Source organism: Lonchura striata, chromosome 14, assembly GCF_050655825.1.
Source record: "Lonchura striata isolate lonStrDom1 chromosome 14, ASM5065582v1, whole genome shotgun sequence".
Classification (NCBI taxonomy): domain Eukaryota; kingdom Metazoa; phylum Chordata; class Aves; order Passeriformes; family Estrildidae; genus Lonchura; species Lonchura striata.
Window position 1 is genome coordinate 7,547,415 of NC_140716.1, and position 16,460 is coordinate 7,563,874.

The window sequence follows — 16,460 nt, forward strand, 5'->3', positions numbered from 1 at the left end:
GAGGATGCCGTGTTTGAATCGCGGGAGGCGGGGGGCGGGCAGCGGCTGCCACGTTGCCGCCGGCGCAGCCCGGCCAGAAGGGGGAGAGGTTCGGCAAAGTCCGGAACCGCTCGGCAATGGCCGGAGGCGGCTGCTGAGGCGGGGAGCGGCTGCCGGCTCGCTCTGCCCCGCTCGGCGCAAGGGGCATCGTGGGGTGGGCGCTGCCGGCTCAGCCGCCCGTGAGGGAAAGGGGCGCGATGCTGGCCGACAGCCTGGTGGAGGAGTTCGAAATCCGAGAGGATGAGCCCTGGTACGACCAGCAGGACCTGCAGCAAGGTGAGCCGGGGCGGCGGCGGGGGGCGTGTGAGGGAGGGTGTGCGAGGGCAGGGGCCGCGTTGAGCGGGGCGGGTGAGGCGAGGAGCTGCGGGGCAGCGCCGGGCGCGGGCTGTGCGCGGGGGGCCGCGGCGGCACGGCGGCGGCACGGCGGGGCGCCGGGCGGGGCGGGGCCGGGCGGCGGCGGGCGCGTCGGTCGTGCCGGGCTCGGAGCGGCGGAGCTCGGGATCCCCGCACGGCCGCTTCCCGCCGCCGCGGGATCGCTGTCACCGGTAACGACTGCGGTCTTTGTCTGAGGGAAGGAGGTGCGGCAGCCCAGCGGAATGGTGCCGGGGTCCCTCTCCGCCCGGGGGGAGGGAAGCGGCTCCCCGGAAAGTTGCACCTTGCGCAGAACGTGAAGGTGCCTTGTTCAGGGCTGGTGCTGGAAGCGCCGGGGTCTGATGCGCTATTGCGCCCTGTTGAGCTCTTTGTCAGGGTTTCCACTCGATGAAGTTGTAGTCGTAGGAATGCTCGATTAGTCGCAGGTTCATTATTAGAAACTCTTTAGGCTGTCTTATTAAAATATCAAATAACTCCGCTACGCCTCAGAAAAACACAAGTATAGCTTCTGTATGTAATTCCATCAGTAGGTCTTAAAACACTACATGCAACACGTAAATGCTGTTCATTTCACAAATGAGTAAGGAGCCATAGGAATACAAGATTGCACTAAAAATCTTTTAACAGGCATGATACGGAAAGAATGTGCAATTTCCTTAAGAGCTTAGTGGCATTTATGACTGGTATTTACTTAAGTTACTTAGTTCTACTTTTTGTTCTTAATCCCGAGTTTGTTTTGAAAGGCGAGTGCAAAGCTGTGGCTTCCTGCAAACCTACTCCAGTTTTACACGTTTTGCTTTTATATTGAAATACATTAATTCTTGGGATTGGTGGGTGCTGCTGGACTGTAAACCATAGAGAAAGCTAAGCAGTATTCACACTGAGATCAGGTATCTGACCGCAGAAACTATTTTTGAGACGAGGCCAGGTCTCTCTAATTGTACGCTATAAAAAATAGCTAACTGAAAGCTGTATTTAGGTACTCCTCACCCAAAACTGAAGTTTTCCTGGCTCTAGGATACAAACAAATCAGTTAAAATAAGATCCTGAAACTACAGTTTGCTGTCAAAAGGGAGAGAGTGAAAAGTTTGAAGGCATAATTCAGTAATGTTTTTACTATGTCAGTGTTTATGGAGTTGAAGATGTGCAAAAACACTTTACAATGTATAACAACTGACTTCTTGTCGTTTCTCTGCTTTCATCTTTTAATTAAAATGAGTGGAATAATCACTCTGCTGTCGGCTTTTAAGAAACAGTATTCCATTCTAGAGGTTTAGTGCATTTTGGGGATTTGGTTGATGTACCCTCAACACATGGACACAATCTTTCTGGGGATTCTCTCTTTTTCCTAAATGGAAGCCATGAATAGCCTTGCCAAAAGCAAAAAGAGAAAAATAAAGTGATGAGCAAGTTGAAATGCAAAGAAGAAATTCCTTACAGGAACGTTTTTTAAATGTTGTGCTGTACTTTATTTCTGGGCTCTGAAGGATACTACTCCTGCTGCTAAGGCTAAGACACACGGATGTGTAAACAGGGTAGTAAGTGCTTATCAAGGTCTCGTGAAACTCTTCACAACCCAAACAATCAGTGCATGTTTAAAAACCGATGAGTATGGCTATGAGAACCTAGGTTGTAAAACATTAGAAAGCACCTTGAAACATGCTTGAAGTCCTTGTCAATTGGTCTTTGAAACTTAAAATGAGGGTAGGGGTTTTGGAGAACTCGACAGTCTTCCTACGCACCAAAGATTTTTGCCTAGACAATGGAGATGGGCTTTTCTGGCATACTGCTCATGCATAAAGTGCTCATGGAATTCTTGTGAGGATGGGAACAGACATCCTTCTGCGATGTTTGCTGAAGTATGCTGACCTTTAAAAAAGAATTTATATGGACTGCTCTTTTTGCATCTTGCTGTTACTCACTTTTATAGAACAGAGGGTATTCTGAATACAGAACAGGAAATAGGAAACTAAGTAGATTAAAAAAAATAATTTTACAATTAAGTAAACTTACACTAGGCTTACTTTTACATTTTGCACAATTAGTGCCTGTTGCTGTTTAAAAGACTAGGCTAATTTTAGACTGAAAATTCTCTTAATAATTTTGTTAGGTGGGTTATGAATAAGCAGAAGAGAAGGATTTTGGTATTGTTTTTATCTTTTTTTCAATGATGGTAATGCAGTCTGAAGAGATTGTGAAGCACTGCTGAGGGTTGTTCAACATCACAGAAGACATCTTTGAAGTCTTGTCTTGGAGATTTCTGATGGAGCTGTTAAACACCAGTACAACTAATCAGATTTACTAAAACAAAGATCTTTAGATTTGCATATATGCATTTTGCATTATTAAAAATCTCTCTGCTTCTGTCTTTATGGTGAAAAGGAAAAAGGCATGTCTGTCAGAATTTAGCTTTGCTTTGCATAAATTTACAACAGAAAATGCAATTCTGCTTCTAGTGTTCTACCATAACTCTCTCCAGAGAAATGTAAATTAATACTTCCCATTTTGTATCTGGAAAACATACATGGCACATCTCTCTTGTAAAATTTGCTCTTTGTAGGGCTTCCAGGTACATGACACTGTGGAAAATGGATGCAAAAAAAAAAAAAAATCTGAATTTTAGAAGAGATTAAATTATTTCAGTACTTGCTTTCTCTAGAGTTGAGGTTTTATTGTGTGTTCCTGAGTGCTCCCACTTGTATTTTCCCCCTCAGAAACAAATTGTCTTAATTATAAAAGTGTTTCTCCCATAGTAACCCATTTATGCTTCTGCCAGTCTAACAAACAGAATGGGTGTGAAGTATGACATGAACTCCATTATTCACTTTGTATTCCAAGTACTGTGTGCTATGTGCTATTTGATTAGTAGATGAGGGGGCATTTAAGAATGAAGCTGTAAACTCCTAAATGTACTTAAACATGAAAACAAACTTTCACTTTGGGAAGTGAAATGGTAGTAATTCCATTATGCATTATGTCTTTAACAAAATCCTAAATCCTCTCTAAAGCTTTTTTTCTACTCTATTAATATAAAAGAATAGACTATTTAGTTTTTATCTTGAATGATGCTAGTATTGTTTTAAAGATGGTGGCTCCTAGTAAAGATCTGTGCAGAACAAGAAGCAGGACTCCATTTTCTATAGGATAATGAATTCACTGAATTTGAAGACTACAGTATTCTGTAACGAGATAGAACAAACAGCTTGGTGTTTGACTGGGAGTTACTCTGTCCATGGGTAAACAATGTGCAATCTGTTTACCAAATGGGAAAAATTTAAGCAGGATGCCTTAAGGTTTTCTTATCCAAATACTTTAAATCCTGCTTCATAATGAGTGGTGCCTCAGTGAAAAACTACTGGGAGGATAAACTCCTAAGTACAGACCAATATGCCTTGTGGCTTCTAATTGTATATCTTTTGAAACTGAAGAACTCCCATGCAGTGGGTTTTCTTTTAAATAATTTTTATGGCATTTAAGCTAAGAATCTGATCTTAAGGCAGGAAACAATGCATTGTGGCTGTAAAAATTGTATAAAGAATAGCACAGCTGTTGTTTTGCCAGAATTGGACATCTACAACTTCACAGACAAATGTTTGTACTGACTTGTCCTTGTAAGTCTGAATTTGGTCTTTGGCTTATGTATGGAGATGGAGTAATCATTTTGGACAGGCTGCCAAACTGAAGGTTAGCACAAAACAATCTTGGAGCACTATTGTATGTATTACAGTTCCTAGTGATAAGATAACTGCGAGGGAGCAGGAAAGAGGTAGCATAACATGTTAAAAAAAGGGCATCGCAATCAAATGGAAATGGAATTAATGTGTTTGCTTCTCTGGCTGTAATTACTGATGATGCAATACACGTCTCCTGTTTATTCATTTATGGCTTCTTGATGCGACTCACAGATTTTCTTGACTTTTCTTCTCTTTCTGATTAATGATACAAGTTCTATGTGAGCACTAACTAGGTGGTATTGCATGCATGCAGGTCATGGGTCATGTGATGAGAAGGAGGTGGAAAATAAGCTATTTCTAGAAATCTGTTGGATCCTTGACATGTAGTACCCTCCACAGAGTAACCAGTTTTAGCATTAATTCCAGGATTTATTACTTTGTCACATTATGCTAGCTTTTAAATTACATATGTCTTTCAACATAATAATACAGAATATCTAGCATTTCGGATGTTGTTGAGCAAATATCAAGCTTCCCTCTAGAATGGAGCTGAGTGTTCAGATGACTTATTTCTTAATTTGCAACAGCTACAGTCACTGCACCCTGGAGGTGATTGAAGATGACTGAAGTGAAATTGAGATTAAATGCCTGAGAACAAATGACATTTAAGGTGATGTTTTGGAGCACATGAAACAGTTCTTGTCACCCGAGTTTATGAGCTTGAAAAGCAGAATAGCTGCAAGTCTCCATCAGTTTTATGTCCTTTGATATTATTGTTTCACCATGAAAAGCATCTGAAACCTTCATTTAGCACTTTGATCCTGAGTGGCCTGAACTCTGGTAGAGCGGTAATGGGGAGGAACAGTCAAGTCAATAAAGAGTTCATCAGCTTTGGCCTGGGTCTAGACTGATGAGCATTTATAGGACCTGCTGTGCTTATTCTTCTGAGTGCTGTAAAGAGGGTGAAGCCCAAGAAGCCTTGGGCAGAGCTGGTGCAGACTGGGCACAGTGGGGAGGTGAACATGGCTGGGTGTGTCTGAAGGGCCAGGGGGAAACTGAGGAAGCTTCATGACATAAGAGTGTCCCTGGGTCTCAGGGCTGACTTAGACTTGCATCAGTGATGGTAGATGAATGTTCCACTTGGGTATAAGCTAACTTCCATGTTGGGTACTGGAGATAACTTGAAGCAGTTGTAACAGCAATAAGAAAATACTTCAAGTATTTGATAACAGGCTTTAGAATTAGATTACATCATGGTTTCTCTCACTTACATGCAAACATGATTTCTTTGTTTAGATCTTCACCTTGCTGCTGAGCTTGGGAAGACACTACTGGACCGTAACACTGAACTAGAAGAATCCTTACAGCAAATGTATGCAACAAATCAAGAGCAATTGCAGGAGATAGAGGTAAAATATCTAAAGGATCCCCATGTGAAAGCATCTAGACCTGCAACATACAGAGTATAAAGTTAAGATCTGAATTTCTTAAGATCTAATGGAAAATATTGAACAATCTTTCACCACTTCTGCTATTTTGAGAATTTGAGAACCAGTATAGGTAGCTCATACTTAGAACTTTTCTCTGATCACCAGAAGCTTTGTTGCACTAAATGTTGGATTTGGTTTGTTTAATGAAAAATTACTGATATTTTTTTGTTTTGTACAGAAGAAATACTGCAGTTATTTTTATTGCTAAACTTTCTGATTTTGCCAGGTAAAATAACATTAAATTATATGATGATAAATACATTGATAATTTAAAATATTACATGAGAATTAATGAGTGCAGCATTGAAATTTAAATACCGATAAGTGCAGATGTGAGATTTAAGTAAAATCTGAAGATCTATACTTCCAGTAAACTGATCTGTGATAAGGGGAGGTAAAGTCTATTTCAATGTAAAAGAAACCCTGCAATGACCAAAAAAACAATAACCCACAACAAACAAACAACAAAAAAGCCCAGGAAAAAAAAAATCCCGTTGAAGTATATAGGATATAGGTGATATATTGTTCCATATTTTCCAGAGAAAAAAAACCAAAAATATAACCATCCCTTCAAAACCAGTCATCTTTAGGTAACAGAGTGGAAAAACCTGGCTATTTTTGGCAATTTCTCTTTTTTTAAATATTGCCTGTGTTCTTGCAGAGCTAGCATTTGTCAGCATAATGAGATTTTTTCAGCTATTAGAGGGCAATGTATGGTCTCTAATAATTAAATTATTAAATATTCAGGACTTCACTGACTGACAACATATTGAAAATGTAGTCAGCATTTCCATTTGGTTCTGGTGTGAATCATAGGGAGCAGGCTGTGACTGGTATGTACCAGATTTTTACAAAATCTAAATTCCTTTGTGCTAGCAGTACTGCAATTAGAGATGTGCATTTTGTACAGCTGCAACTTCAGACAAATGCTCACTATTGTAGTGGAAACAGGTAACTGAAAGCATCCTAACCTTAATAAATACAAAATTATAGGTGTCTTTAAAGTAGTCAACACAAATGCAGCATTTTTTGTAAGTGACGAGGAATTTCTGAGTGCAGGTTTGATTTATTTTCTGAGTGCAAGTGTGTTTTTAGAAGTTACTTTTGTTTTGTACCTCACCTACTGGCTCTTGTGTTATGTGCTAACTGTAATCCATGTTACCCTATTCATTCTGAGATACAGTGCTTAGAATGGCTGATATTTATATTACTGCCACAGCATTAGAAGATCTATTTACTTCTGCAGAGACTGAAAATACTTCATTGCCATGAATAGTTTTTATAAAAAGATCAATTCTTACGGTGTAGAGAAGACAAACACTTCCAAGGTGCTAAACAAATACTGTACACAAGGTACTTGTATGAATAACCATATTTAAGAAAGTGTTTAGCAGAATTACAACATACCTTTTGAAATAACACACTAGAACTTTGTGATAGGCAACTAACCTGGCTAATGGAGTGTAGCTACTTAATAAACAGCATCTTAACACTATCTAGAAATGTGGAAAATACATTATTGCTAGGCTACATTGATTTACAGACACAGTCTAGTGCTGTTAAGAATGCAATATCCTATTGGTTTAAGCCAGTTTATTTGCTTAAGCTGTTCTGGTGGTTCAGTGTTTATAGAGGACATAAGAGAGCTGCAGCTCCAGGAAGTGTCACCAGTGTCCTTCCAGCAGTGATCTGTAGCTGGTGTGTTGCAGGGTCAAGTGCATGTGCAGTCAGACAAACTGAGACATGACACATTAATTTTTTTCTCTAAATGTCTTGCTCTGCCAAGACTTGGGCAATGCTACTTTTGAAGGCTTTAATATGATACCTCTTCAATCTCTTTCCTCTTCTTCATCAAGGAGAGTAGCAATGCACTGGATTGTCCTATTAGCTCCCTCCAAGAGGAGAGGGAGAGAGTGGGAGAACAGTTTTTGTGATGCTTCTGATGTATAAATATTGCCTTCACCTTTTCTTTCCTTGAGCCAAAGGCTGTATTTGTATCTGCTATAGGAACATGCTGTCTTCTCAGTCCTTTTTCCTGTCTCAATGTTTTTTCTTTCCCCAGTGTCATTTTAAAGTGTAATAGCTGCACAAAACTTTTTTTGCTCCAAAGAAGTTGCTCTTGCATCTGGATTTCTGGCAGAAAAGGGAAAATTAACCTCTTGTTCAAATACCCAAAGACCCTCCAATTAGGGAGCTGAATATGTTAGCTTAATGGCACAAGGGATTGTTACAGGATTTCACTGAAACAAATGGGAATAAAATTTGCATATGCAAGGTATAAAGCAGTTCAGTCCGTTATTTTCATATCAGCATTTCTGGCTCTTGTGGGATCACAGGATACCCTGTTGCACAGGGTACATGTGCAAATGGCATATTCAATCTCTATGCTTGATTTTTCCCAGTTTTCAAGTTCTTGTCTTTGTAACTTACATGTGATCTTTCAGCTGTTCCTGTGGCTACTCCACTGAATTTCTATACTAGATTTTTCATTCTCATTTTACAGGTAGCAAAGTCTAGAGCTGGCTGAGAAATCATTCTGAAATACAGCATTGCCTTGTCTGTACTACAGGGGAAGGGTCAAAGACTGTGGTGTGCTTAAGATTACATCTCATATATTAAATACTAACACATTAAGCATTTTACAGCTTTGGATGATTATATCTGACCTTTGTGCTGACACGTGTGCCAATAACTAATCACTGTAGATGTAATAAAGGCTGCATGGAAACAGCAACTTTATGCCTGCCTGGATCTGTTCTCAGCTCTCAGACTTTGGAAATCCTGACACGCCAGTTTTCATGTGCTAGAATGCAAGGTGCTGCTTCATGTTAGGTGCTCAGTTGTAGGTGACATAGATTAAACATGAACTTCTGAAGTATTTGTTACATCATCTTTGGTGGTCTGGTTATACCAGGCCAACTGGACACCAGCCCTGAAGATACTGGGGATGGGAGGTGGAGGAAGTGGTGCTTCATCCCTTCCATTCATCTCAAAGGTCTGCAAAAGCCCATTGTAGTAAGTGGCAACATCTCTTCAGGCACCAAAGCCTTGGCTCCTGTGCTTAGCCACACTTGTATTGCAAAAGTCTGAGGGCCTCCAGCTCCTTCCTTCAGCTATAACCAGTAGGGAAAGTTAATCTGGAATGGGTCACACTGAGATTCGACTGCTAATCTACGTTCTATTTTTGTGTAAATCCTCTGTCATGTGTGCACAGGCTACAAAAGGATCTAGCCAACAGCTATCATGTTGATCTTCTAGAAGTCTGTATGGAGCAATTACTAGTCCTAGATTAACTTATTATCTGTTCTTAAATTGCCTAAAATGTAAACCCACCGATCTTTTAATGAGGTAAAAGGTTAAGTAGAATATTAGAAGTTTTGAGTATGTAACAGGCCTATGTAAAGAGAAGTAATTCTGCCTAGGAGTTTGCTGAATGTTCCTACTTGAAGCTTAGTTTTAAGAAAGTAATGTGTAGCAATACAGAATATATTGTAAAATACAAATTCTATATAAGAACAAAATATTTCAGATTTAGGGAGTTAGACTCAAACAGAAAAGAACTGTCTCATATAAATGCTCATGTCCTGGGTGGGAGAATATAAGACACTTTTTTAAAGAGCTTTAGGTGATTGTGAACCGCTTAGACTAAGAATTCTGAGCTTTCTGACGTTATTCAGGAAACTAAACTGTGTGTAGTTAATTGTAAAACCCAAGAAGATTAAATTGAGAATACTTCATGTGAGGTTTTATTTTTTAAAAAAAGGTCAGGAGGCCTTTGTTTTGGATTACAGTAACTGGCATAATTCCCTGTGAGTAATTAAAGATTTGAATTCAATAACTTATACTTCCTGACACATTGTAGCCACACACTGTCCTAAGAATGGCCACAACCTAAATTCTGCCATGCTGAACCTAATGCTGCTTCAGACTGGAAGAACTTGGGTCAGCTGAAAATATGTTTAATTATAGATGGTGCTACCCAATATTTCAGTTTTAATGTTGAGAAAATTGTTGGGTCAATAGATAAGAAATTTCTGTTGGAGCAGACTGCAGCCTTAGAACACAGTGGACAGGTAAGGGCTGTGTTGGAGCCTGAAGGCTCTATCAGTGCTGACTGCAGCACAGCCCCATACAGAAGGCATGGGCACAGATAAAGACAGCTGGCACCACCAAACCCAGCTCCTCCATGAGCCTGGGATGACCTCCATGACAAAGGCAGACTGCTTAGTTACTGATAGTGTTTCTTCAGCCTAACAAAGCAAGCACAGGAATTTACATTTGGAAAACTCAGGAGTTTCTCCCTGAATGTGAGCAGAAATGCAGCATAGGAGCTGTAGCTTGTGTTTCAAGAGTAAACCAGTAACAGCAGACCTGTCTTGCAGTACCTCACAAAGCAAGTGGAGCTCTTGCGGCAGATGAATGACCAGCATGCAAAAGTCTATGAACAGCTGGATGTGACAGCAAGAGAACTGGAAGACACTAATCAAAAACTGGTTGCCGAGAGTAGAGCTTCACAACAAAAGATAATAAGGTAACACACTTTTAAAGATTCCCTCCCCCCAGCTGTTAATATCAATAAGAGCAGTCCAGGTGTATTTGTGTAGTTACTGGGTGGCTGTCTCTGCCTAGTGGTGTTCTACAATACTGGCAAATTGAAAGGTCAGTTTTACTTAAAGGTCTTTTCACCTTTTAGCTTGACAGAGACTATTGAAAGTCTACAAACACACATAGATGACCTGCAGCGACAAGTGGAAGAACTGAAAAAGCCTGGACGAGGCCGGATGAGCCAGGAGAGATCTGAGCAGCCAAGATCAATGCACAGTTTCTCATGTTTGAAGGAGCTGTATGACCTCCGCCAGTAAGACTTTCTACCTTACATAGTAAAGAACACTGAAACTATTTTAAGCAAAACTTTAAAATATAAGACAGGAGCACAAATACCAGACAAGCTGGAAAAAAATTACCTGATGTTCACAACTAGTAAAGTATCTCTGCTGTATGGTACTGTCATTACTTCTGGCCTGCTTCTAGACCACACCAGTATTGGTCTCCACTTTGTCCCCAGAGCCAGCATATAAAATGGTAGCCTAGAAAGCTTACAACAATTTTTGCCCCAGTGTTTTCAGTCAGATAAATGCAAACACACAGATAATCTGAAAAACAAACTCAGTAAATGCAAAATATTTCCTGTAACTTACTCTTTCCTTGGATGTCCACAGATATTTCCTTAGGTTTTTCGAGCTTAAGCTGATGAGAATAACACCTAAACTGGGAAGATGGTGCCTGGGCTGCTGGGCCTTTTAAATGTAGAGCCATTTGACCCAGCTGAACTGCATTAATGGGGCCATAGGGACAATCACCTGGTAAAAGCTCAGACTAACTCCAAGCCTAGAGGGCAATTTTGTAAAGAAAGCACCTCCAAAGACAGAACAGGCTGTTGTATCTACATGGAGGTAATACTCTAGAATGAATCATAAATCCAAAAAGAAATTATTTCTTTACAATTCAAAAGATAACTGGATTCTTCAAGCTGCCAAAGGCTTATGAAAATACCAGCCTCTAGCATTGCTTTGTCAATTAAGAAGCTTGTTTCTACATCAATAATGACAAAAGTTACAAGAGCGGAGTGCTGTAGAAAAAATAGTGTCAGAAAGTACTGCATGGTACAGGGAGGCAGTGTGTATTTAAACTTAAATTATTATTTAAACTTGTATTATTCAATCAGCTTGTCTGTAACATGAAACTGTTATCAAGCTGCCATTCTGCCTAGGCTGTGAGCTTGGTTTGATGGCATATAAGTCCTTACAAACCCTGTTCTGATTACTAAATCAACTGATTGGTTAGTGCAATGGCCCCTGTTAGTGCACTGAAGTGTGTTAGCACACAGTTTAAATATATCATTAGTTACCCAGGACAGGAAAACTTTAGGTGTGGCCAGCTGTACTTCCTACGTTTGATAATCCTTATTTTGTTTCTGCAGGTATTTTGTTTATGATCACGTCTTTGCAGAAAAGATTACTTCGATGGATAGTCAGCTAAGTCCTTTAGAAGAAGAGAATGAGAAGTTAAAGAAGGCAGTGACAGTTCTGCAAGCCCAGCTGAATGCAGAGAAAGAGAAGAGAGTAACCATGGAAGAGGAATACAGTCTGATGGTGAAAGAAAACTGTGACCTGGAGCGGAGGCTGGTTGATACAGACTTGTATCGGGCTCGTGCGGAGGAGCTGGAAGCAGAAGTAGCTGAAATGAGACAGATACTTCAGTCTGAAAACACACTCCATAGTGCAGAGAAATTGGTGCCAGAGTCCTTTTTCATTTCATTCAAGGAATCTCTAGACAGGGAGCTTGGCCAGAGCCTGGCAGATGATGGACTGACAGTGTCAGAGCTTGAGAAGAAGGCACTAAAACGGTGCAGCAGCGAAAGCCTCCTGAGCAGCGCTGCTGGGGCAGACATTCTCAGGGGCCATGAAGAAACGTGTATTAGGAGAGCTGAAGCTGTGAAGCAGAGAGGGATCTCTGTACTCAATGAAGTTGATGCTCAGTACAACGCTCTGAAAGTGAAGTATGAGGAACTTCTGAAGAAGTGTCAAGTGGATGAAGATTCTTTGAAACACAAGGCTGTACAAACACTGAAGCAGTATTCCAAAGACCTAAATGTGGGGAACACCCAGTATGATCTTTCAGCTAGCAATCAAGAATTCACAATTGCTGAGCTAAGTGACTCTTCCACACATGCTCCCCCTGAATATAAAGCACTCTTCAAAGAGATTTTTAGCTGTATCAGAAAAACAAAAGAAGAAATAGATGAACACAGAGCAAAGTACAAGACAGTCTTCTCTCAACCATAACCTTATCTGTTAGTCAAGAACACACTTCATATGAATGTCAGAAGACCCCTTAAACTGAAGAGTTTCTTGAACACTCAAAATGAATGTTTTGGATAGGCTGGTAGCCCTGTAGTTATTAAGCTAGTTAGTTATCAGCTAGATTCCCTGTTCCTGTGTAGCAGTAGATTTAATGTTTAGCACTGTCACACAAACCAGTGGTTGTAAAGCAAACATCATAGCTTTATGCTACACTACTACTTCATATTACACTTCATCTCTGGCCAGAGCAGTGACTGACACTTGTTTCCTTAGTCCACTTCAGAAATAACAGAGCTAAGAACTGTGAATCTCTCACAAGAACCAGACTAAAGTTTTCTTTTGGTTCACAGGGATGATCTAGCCCTATGACTACACTGACAGAAAATGAACAAAAGCAAAGCCCTGGCGAGTCCCAGGGGCAGCATCTCCTCAGCTCCAGGAGGGGAGCAGTCCAGCTGATCTTGCTTTGGCAGGGTGGTGGAAAGCTGTGCTTGCTTTAAGCCAATACCACATTTTCACAATCACTAAACTCTCCACAGATTAGTATAAATGTCTTTCTACCAAGAAAGGATTTGATGTAATGTTTGTGTGGCTTTTTAGATACGGTTTCCTTTGTAGGGCACTTTGTCTTAAGGCAAGATACTGTGAATTGACTCTATGTGTTACTTGGGTCCTACGGTTCTCCGGTGGAATGTCTGCAAAGTACATTTTTATGTGTATTTGGTGAGTTAGAGAGTTGTTATTTAGCTATTTAACTTTAGAAGTAGCATTGACATAGTGGAGTAGCTTCTAATGTTGCAATACCACAAACTCCAAGTGCTTGAGGAGACAGGCCAGGTAAAACCTTACATTGTTCTGTCTGTTGCTTCCAGTGTTGGCCTCTCTTGACCAATTCCATGCTGCCTGGGGGGTGGGAGGATGGACTCAACACTGGCAGCACATATTCTACTGAAAATGGGACCACACTCTTGTTCTCCGTCTCCTTTTCCACTTCCTAATAGTAAGTCATACAATACTTAATTTCTGAAAAACAATGAACATGGAGGTTTTCCTTTGGAACAGAGAGAAATGAGGAGGAAGGAAAAAAGGCACAAAGAAAGGTGACATCCTTCTCTTTCTCCTTGTAAAGGGTCTCATAGCTTAATGTGGCCAGCAATTCTTGGGAAGCAGCTCCCTGCTGAGTTGCTGCAAGGTACCAAACCTTTGACCCAGAATGTTGACAATTTCTCAGCTTTAGTCCAGCTGCTGCTGCTGCAGCTCTGCTGCCTTATGCTGTTCTCTATTCAGCTCGTCCTTCAGGTGCAGTATTAACACTTCATGTTGTGGGAGTTTCTCTAAAACATGTATTGTAGTCTGAAAATTATTTAAAAATGGGAATTTGAATCTTCTGAATATTTTTCTAAGCAAATAAATAATCCAGTCAAGCTACATGTGTAAGTAGTAATTATATCCATCTGTGCCAATCAGGAAACTGAACTTGGTGCAGCTAGCACCTGCATTATCTTGTCTTGCCATCTTTCCAACAGAGCTCAGATGGAGTTCCCATGAAATTTGTATTTTAGAAAAGTTATGCTACATGGAAAAGAACAGGCCTGTCTAGGACAGAAATACAGATGGAAGTAAGTAGTTTCCCCTCATTGTTGTGATTTTGTCAGTGCTGTTCAAAAAAAAGGTGAGGGTAGGGAGAGCAGAAAAGGTGCTCTGCCATGGCGTTACTGTCCTGTCACTGTGTCCCTGCCCTCTGCACCCATCTCACCCCAATTCAGAGGCTGGAAAGCAGTAACCTGAGAAAGACACAAAGTGGTTCACTACCAGTGTTCCTTACCACTTCAGGGATGGGGGCAAACCACACCTGCTGGGCAGAAGACATATAAAAGCAGTTCCAGATTTTTGGTTAAATAAGTGATCTTCAGTGATTTATTACTTTCGGCTAATTTAGAGCACTTTGATAGAAACAATTTCTATGCTTTCAAAATACCAAAAATATTTCCTTAGAACTTCTTGATTCTTCTGTACTGTACTCCCCCCTTGGCTGCCTGTTCCATTGTTAGCTTGAGCTGTCCTGCAGCACTTACCTGTGCAGGCTGTGCAATAAATCCTCCAGGCTGAGCTCTTCTTAGAGCTTCTCCTGGAGTGTGGCTTTCCCAGAGAGCTTTCCAGCCACAGCCACTGGGCCAGTGCCTGTCAGGGCTGCTTGAACATAAAACACATCCCAGTTTTATTGATGCAGTTAATAAACTACACTAACCTATTAAATAAGGTAGAGTTTTAGCAGTTCAGAATTAGCCATTTTCCACCAAAATGTGAAATGCTGTAAGTATGGGGACAATATTCTTAGCCAATCTTATCTGGATTAACTACCTTAATCTTCTTATTTTGGTCAACAACTCAACTCAGCCTTTTCTGAGCATAAGTGGATGAAATCAATAGAATCCCCTTTAGCTTCTCATGTGATGGAAGCTGCAGCAGAGACTGTGCTGTGCAGTGCCCACAGCAGACACTCCTGCTGGTACTGCAGGTAAGGCCAGTTCAGGACGAGCCACCAGGGCTGGGTCCCTGTCCCTGCTGCTGGGCAGCCCCAGGGAGCTCAGGGACTGCACTGCACTTTGCTCCCCACCTCTGGCCTTCCTCCCCAAGCCTTCAGGATGTAAAAGGAGCAGGTGCAGCTTCCGTTTCTTTTTGGACAAATACAAGGCAGGGTAGAATTGACCTTTGAGATAAAATTTTATTTAAAAATTACACAAAATAGAGGTTTTACATGGTTGCTGTGTGGTAACTACACCTGGATACCTTCCAGAGGGTGCCCTTGGTTACTTACCTTGCTCTCACATACAGTAATGCACAAAGTCTCTCAAACCAACCCCATACCAGTAGAAGAAATCCAGTAGCTGTTCCCCATGTCTCAGATGTAGGTACTTCTCCAAATAATTCATTTCACAGACAACAGGTGAGAACAATGGTTATGTAGTACAGAGTTCACAGACAGTGATTTTGTTCCCCACTCCCAGGCCTGACATTCCCATGAACATGACTACCTGCTCTCTATGAAGAGGGCTGCAAGGGCTATGACAATGCTCACACTAAAGTATGAGCATCCAGGGATTTAACAAAAACTGGGATGTTTGTAAACAAATTTAATTTATTGGCATTACTTACAAAATAAAGTTTTAGACCATGATTTTCCATCATGTCTGTGTCACTATATGGTTTTATTTTTTCATAACGAAACAGAAGGAGAATTGCAATACATTAGAAATCCCAGATTAATCAAGCTGCAGACAGGGTCCCACGGTGCCTTCCCGGCGGCTCCCGCGCCTGGGAGGCCATGCAAACTCTGAGTCTGGGGGTGGCAGTGGCTGCCCGCAGTGCCCACGGGCCCCAGGGCAGCTCAGATCCTGCCCTGGCTGCCGAGGCCACGGCCTTGCTCCAGCTGTGCCACCCGCTGCGGGCTCCTCCTGCGTCCCGGAGATCGCCTGACGCCTCTGCCACCGCTGTCAGGACTGCACTGTCCCCTTAAGATACCACATTCCTCCGTAGCTCACGCAGCAGTCCTGGGCAGACAGGGAAAGGCTCTGTTAGGCTGCTCAGGCCCTGGGAGGGGCTGGAGGTGCCTTCCCTAGGGGTGTGTAAGGGGTGTCTGCATCTGTGCTGGGTGACGTTTCCTGGTTACAGTGGCACTGCTGCGTTGATGGTTGGACTGGATGATCTCAAAGGTCTCTTCCAACCTTGAAGATCCTATGATTCTAAAGTCCATAAAGCCTTGGGAATGACTGGCTGGGACAATAAACATGATCAGTAACAAGCCCTTCTCCAGTGCACAGGAGAGGGCATGAACCCAGGGCACAGGGTTTCTCCACCCTGAAGGACAGGTGGCTTCCACGGAGGGGACACATGAGGAGGGGAAGGCTGAGAGCCACAAAGGGACAAACGATGCCAAGGCAGTGAGGAACAGCAGTGGCTCCTGGGGGAGAACCTGGGGCCCATGCAGAAGCCAGCTGAGGGAGGGAAGGATGTGTGAGGGC

General features: G+C 41.8%; 2 protein-coding genes across 3 annotated transcripts in view; one reads left to right on the top strand and one right to left on the bottom strand.

Annotated features, from left to right (window-relative positions):
• Positions 1-15,626, top strand: CDR2 (cerebellar degeneration related protein 2). The gene is made up of 5 exons (XM_021539769.3): positions 1-315; positions 5,382-5,494; positions 9,958-10,106; positions 10,269-10,433; positions 11,556-15,626. Exons 1-5 carry the CDS (start codon positions 237-239, stop codon positions 12,418-12,420), a joined length of 1,371 nt encoding a protein of 456 aa, XP_021395444.2. The 5' UTR covers positions 1-236; the 3' UTR covers positions 12,421-15,626.
• POLR3E (RNA polymerase III subunit E) overlaps positions 15,144-16,460 on the bottom strand; it is a 29,042-nt gene continuing 27,725 nt past the window's right edge. For both annotated transcript variants that reach the window (XR_014958521.1, XM_021539768.4), the window contains exon 21: positions 15,144-15,989. Coding sequence is in view for 1 of the 2 variants with exons in the window: in XM_021539768.4 (XP_021395443.1) it covers positions 15,933-15,989 (57 nt within the window). In the remaining variant the exon portion in view is untranslated. The remainder of the gene's footprint in view (positions 15,990-16,460) is intronic.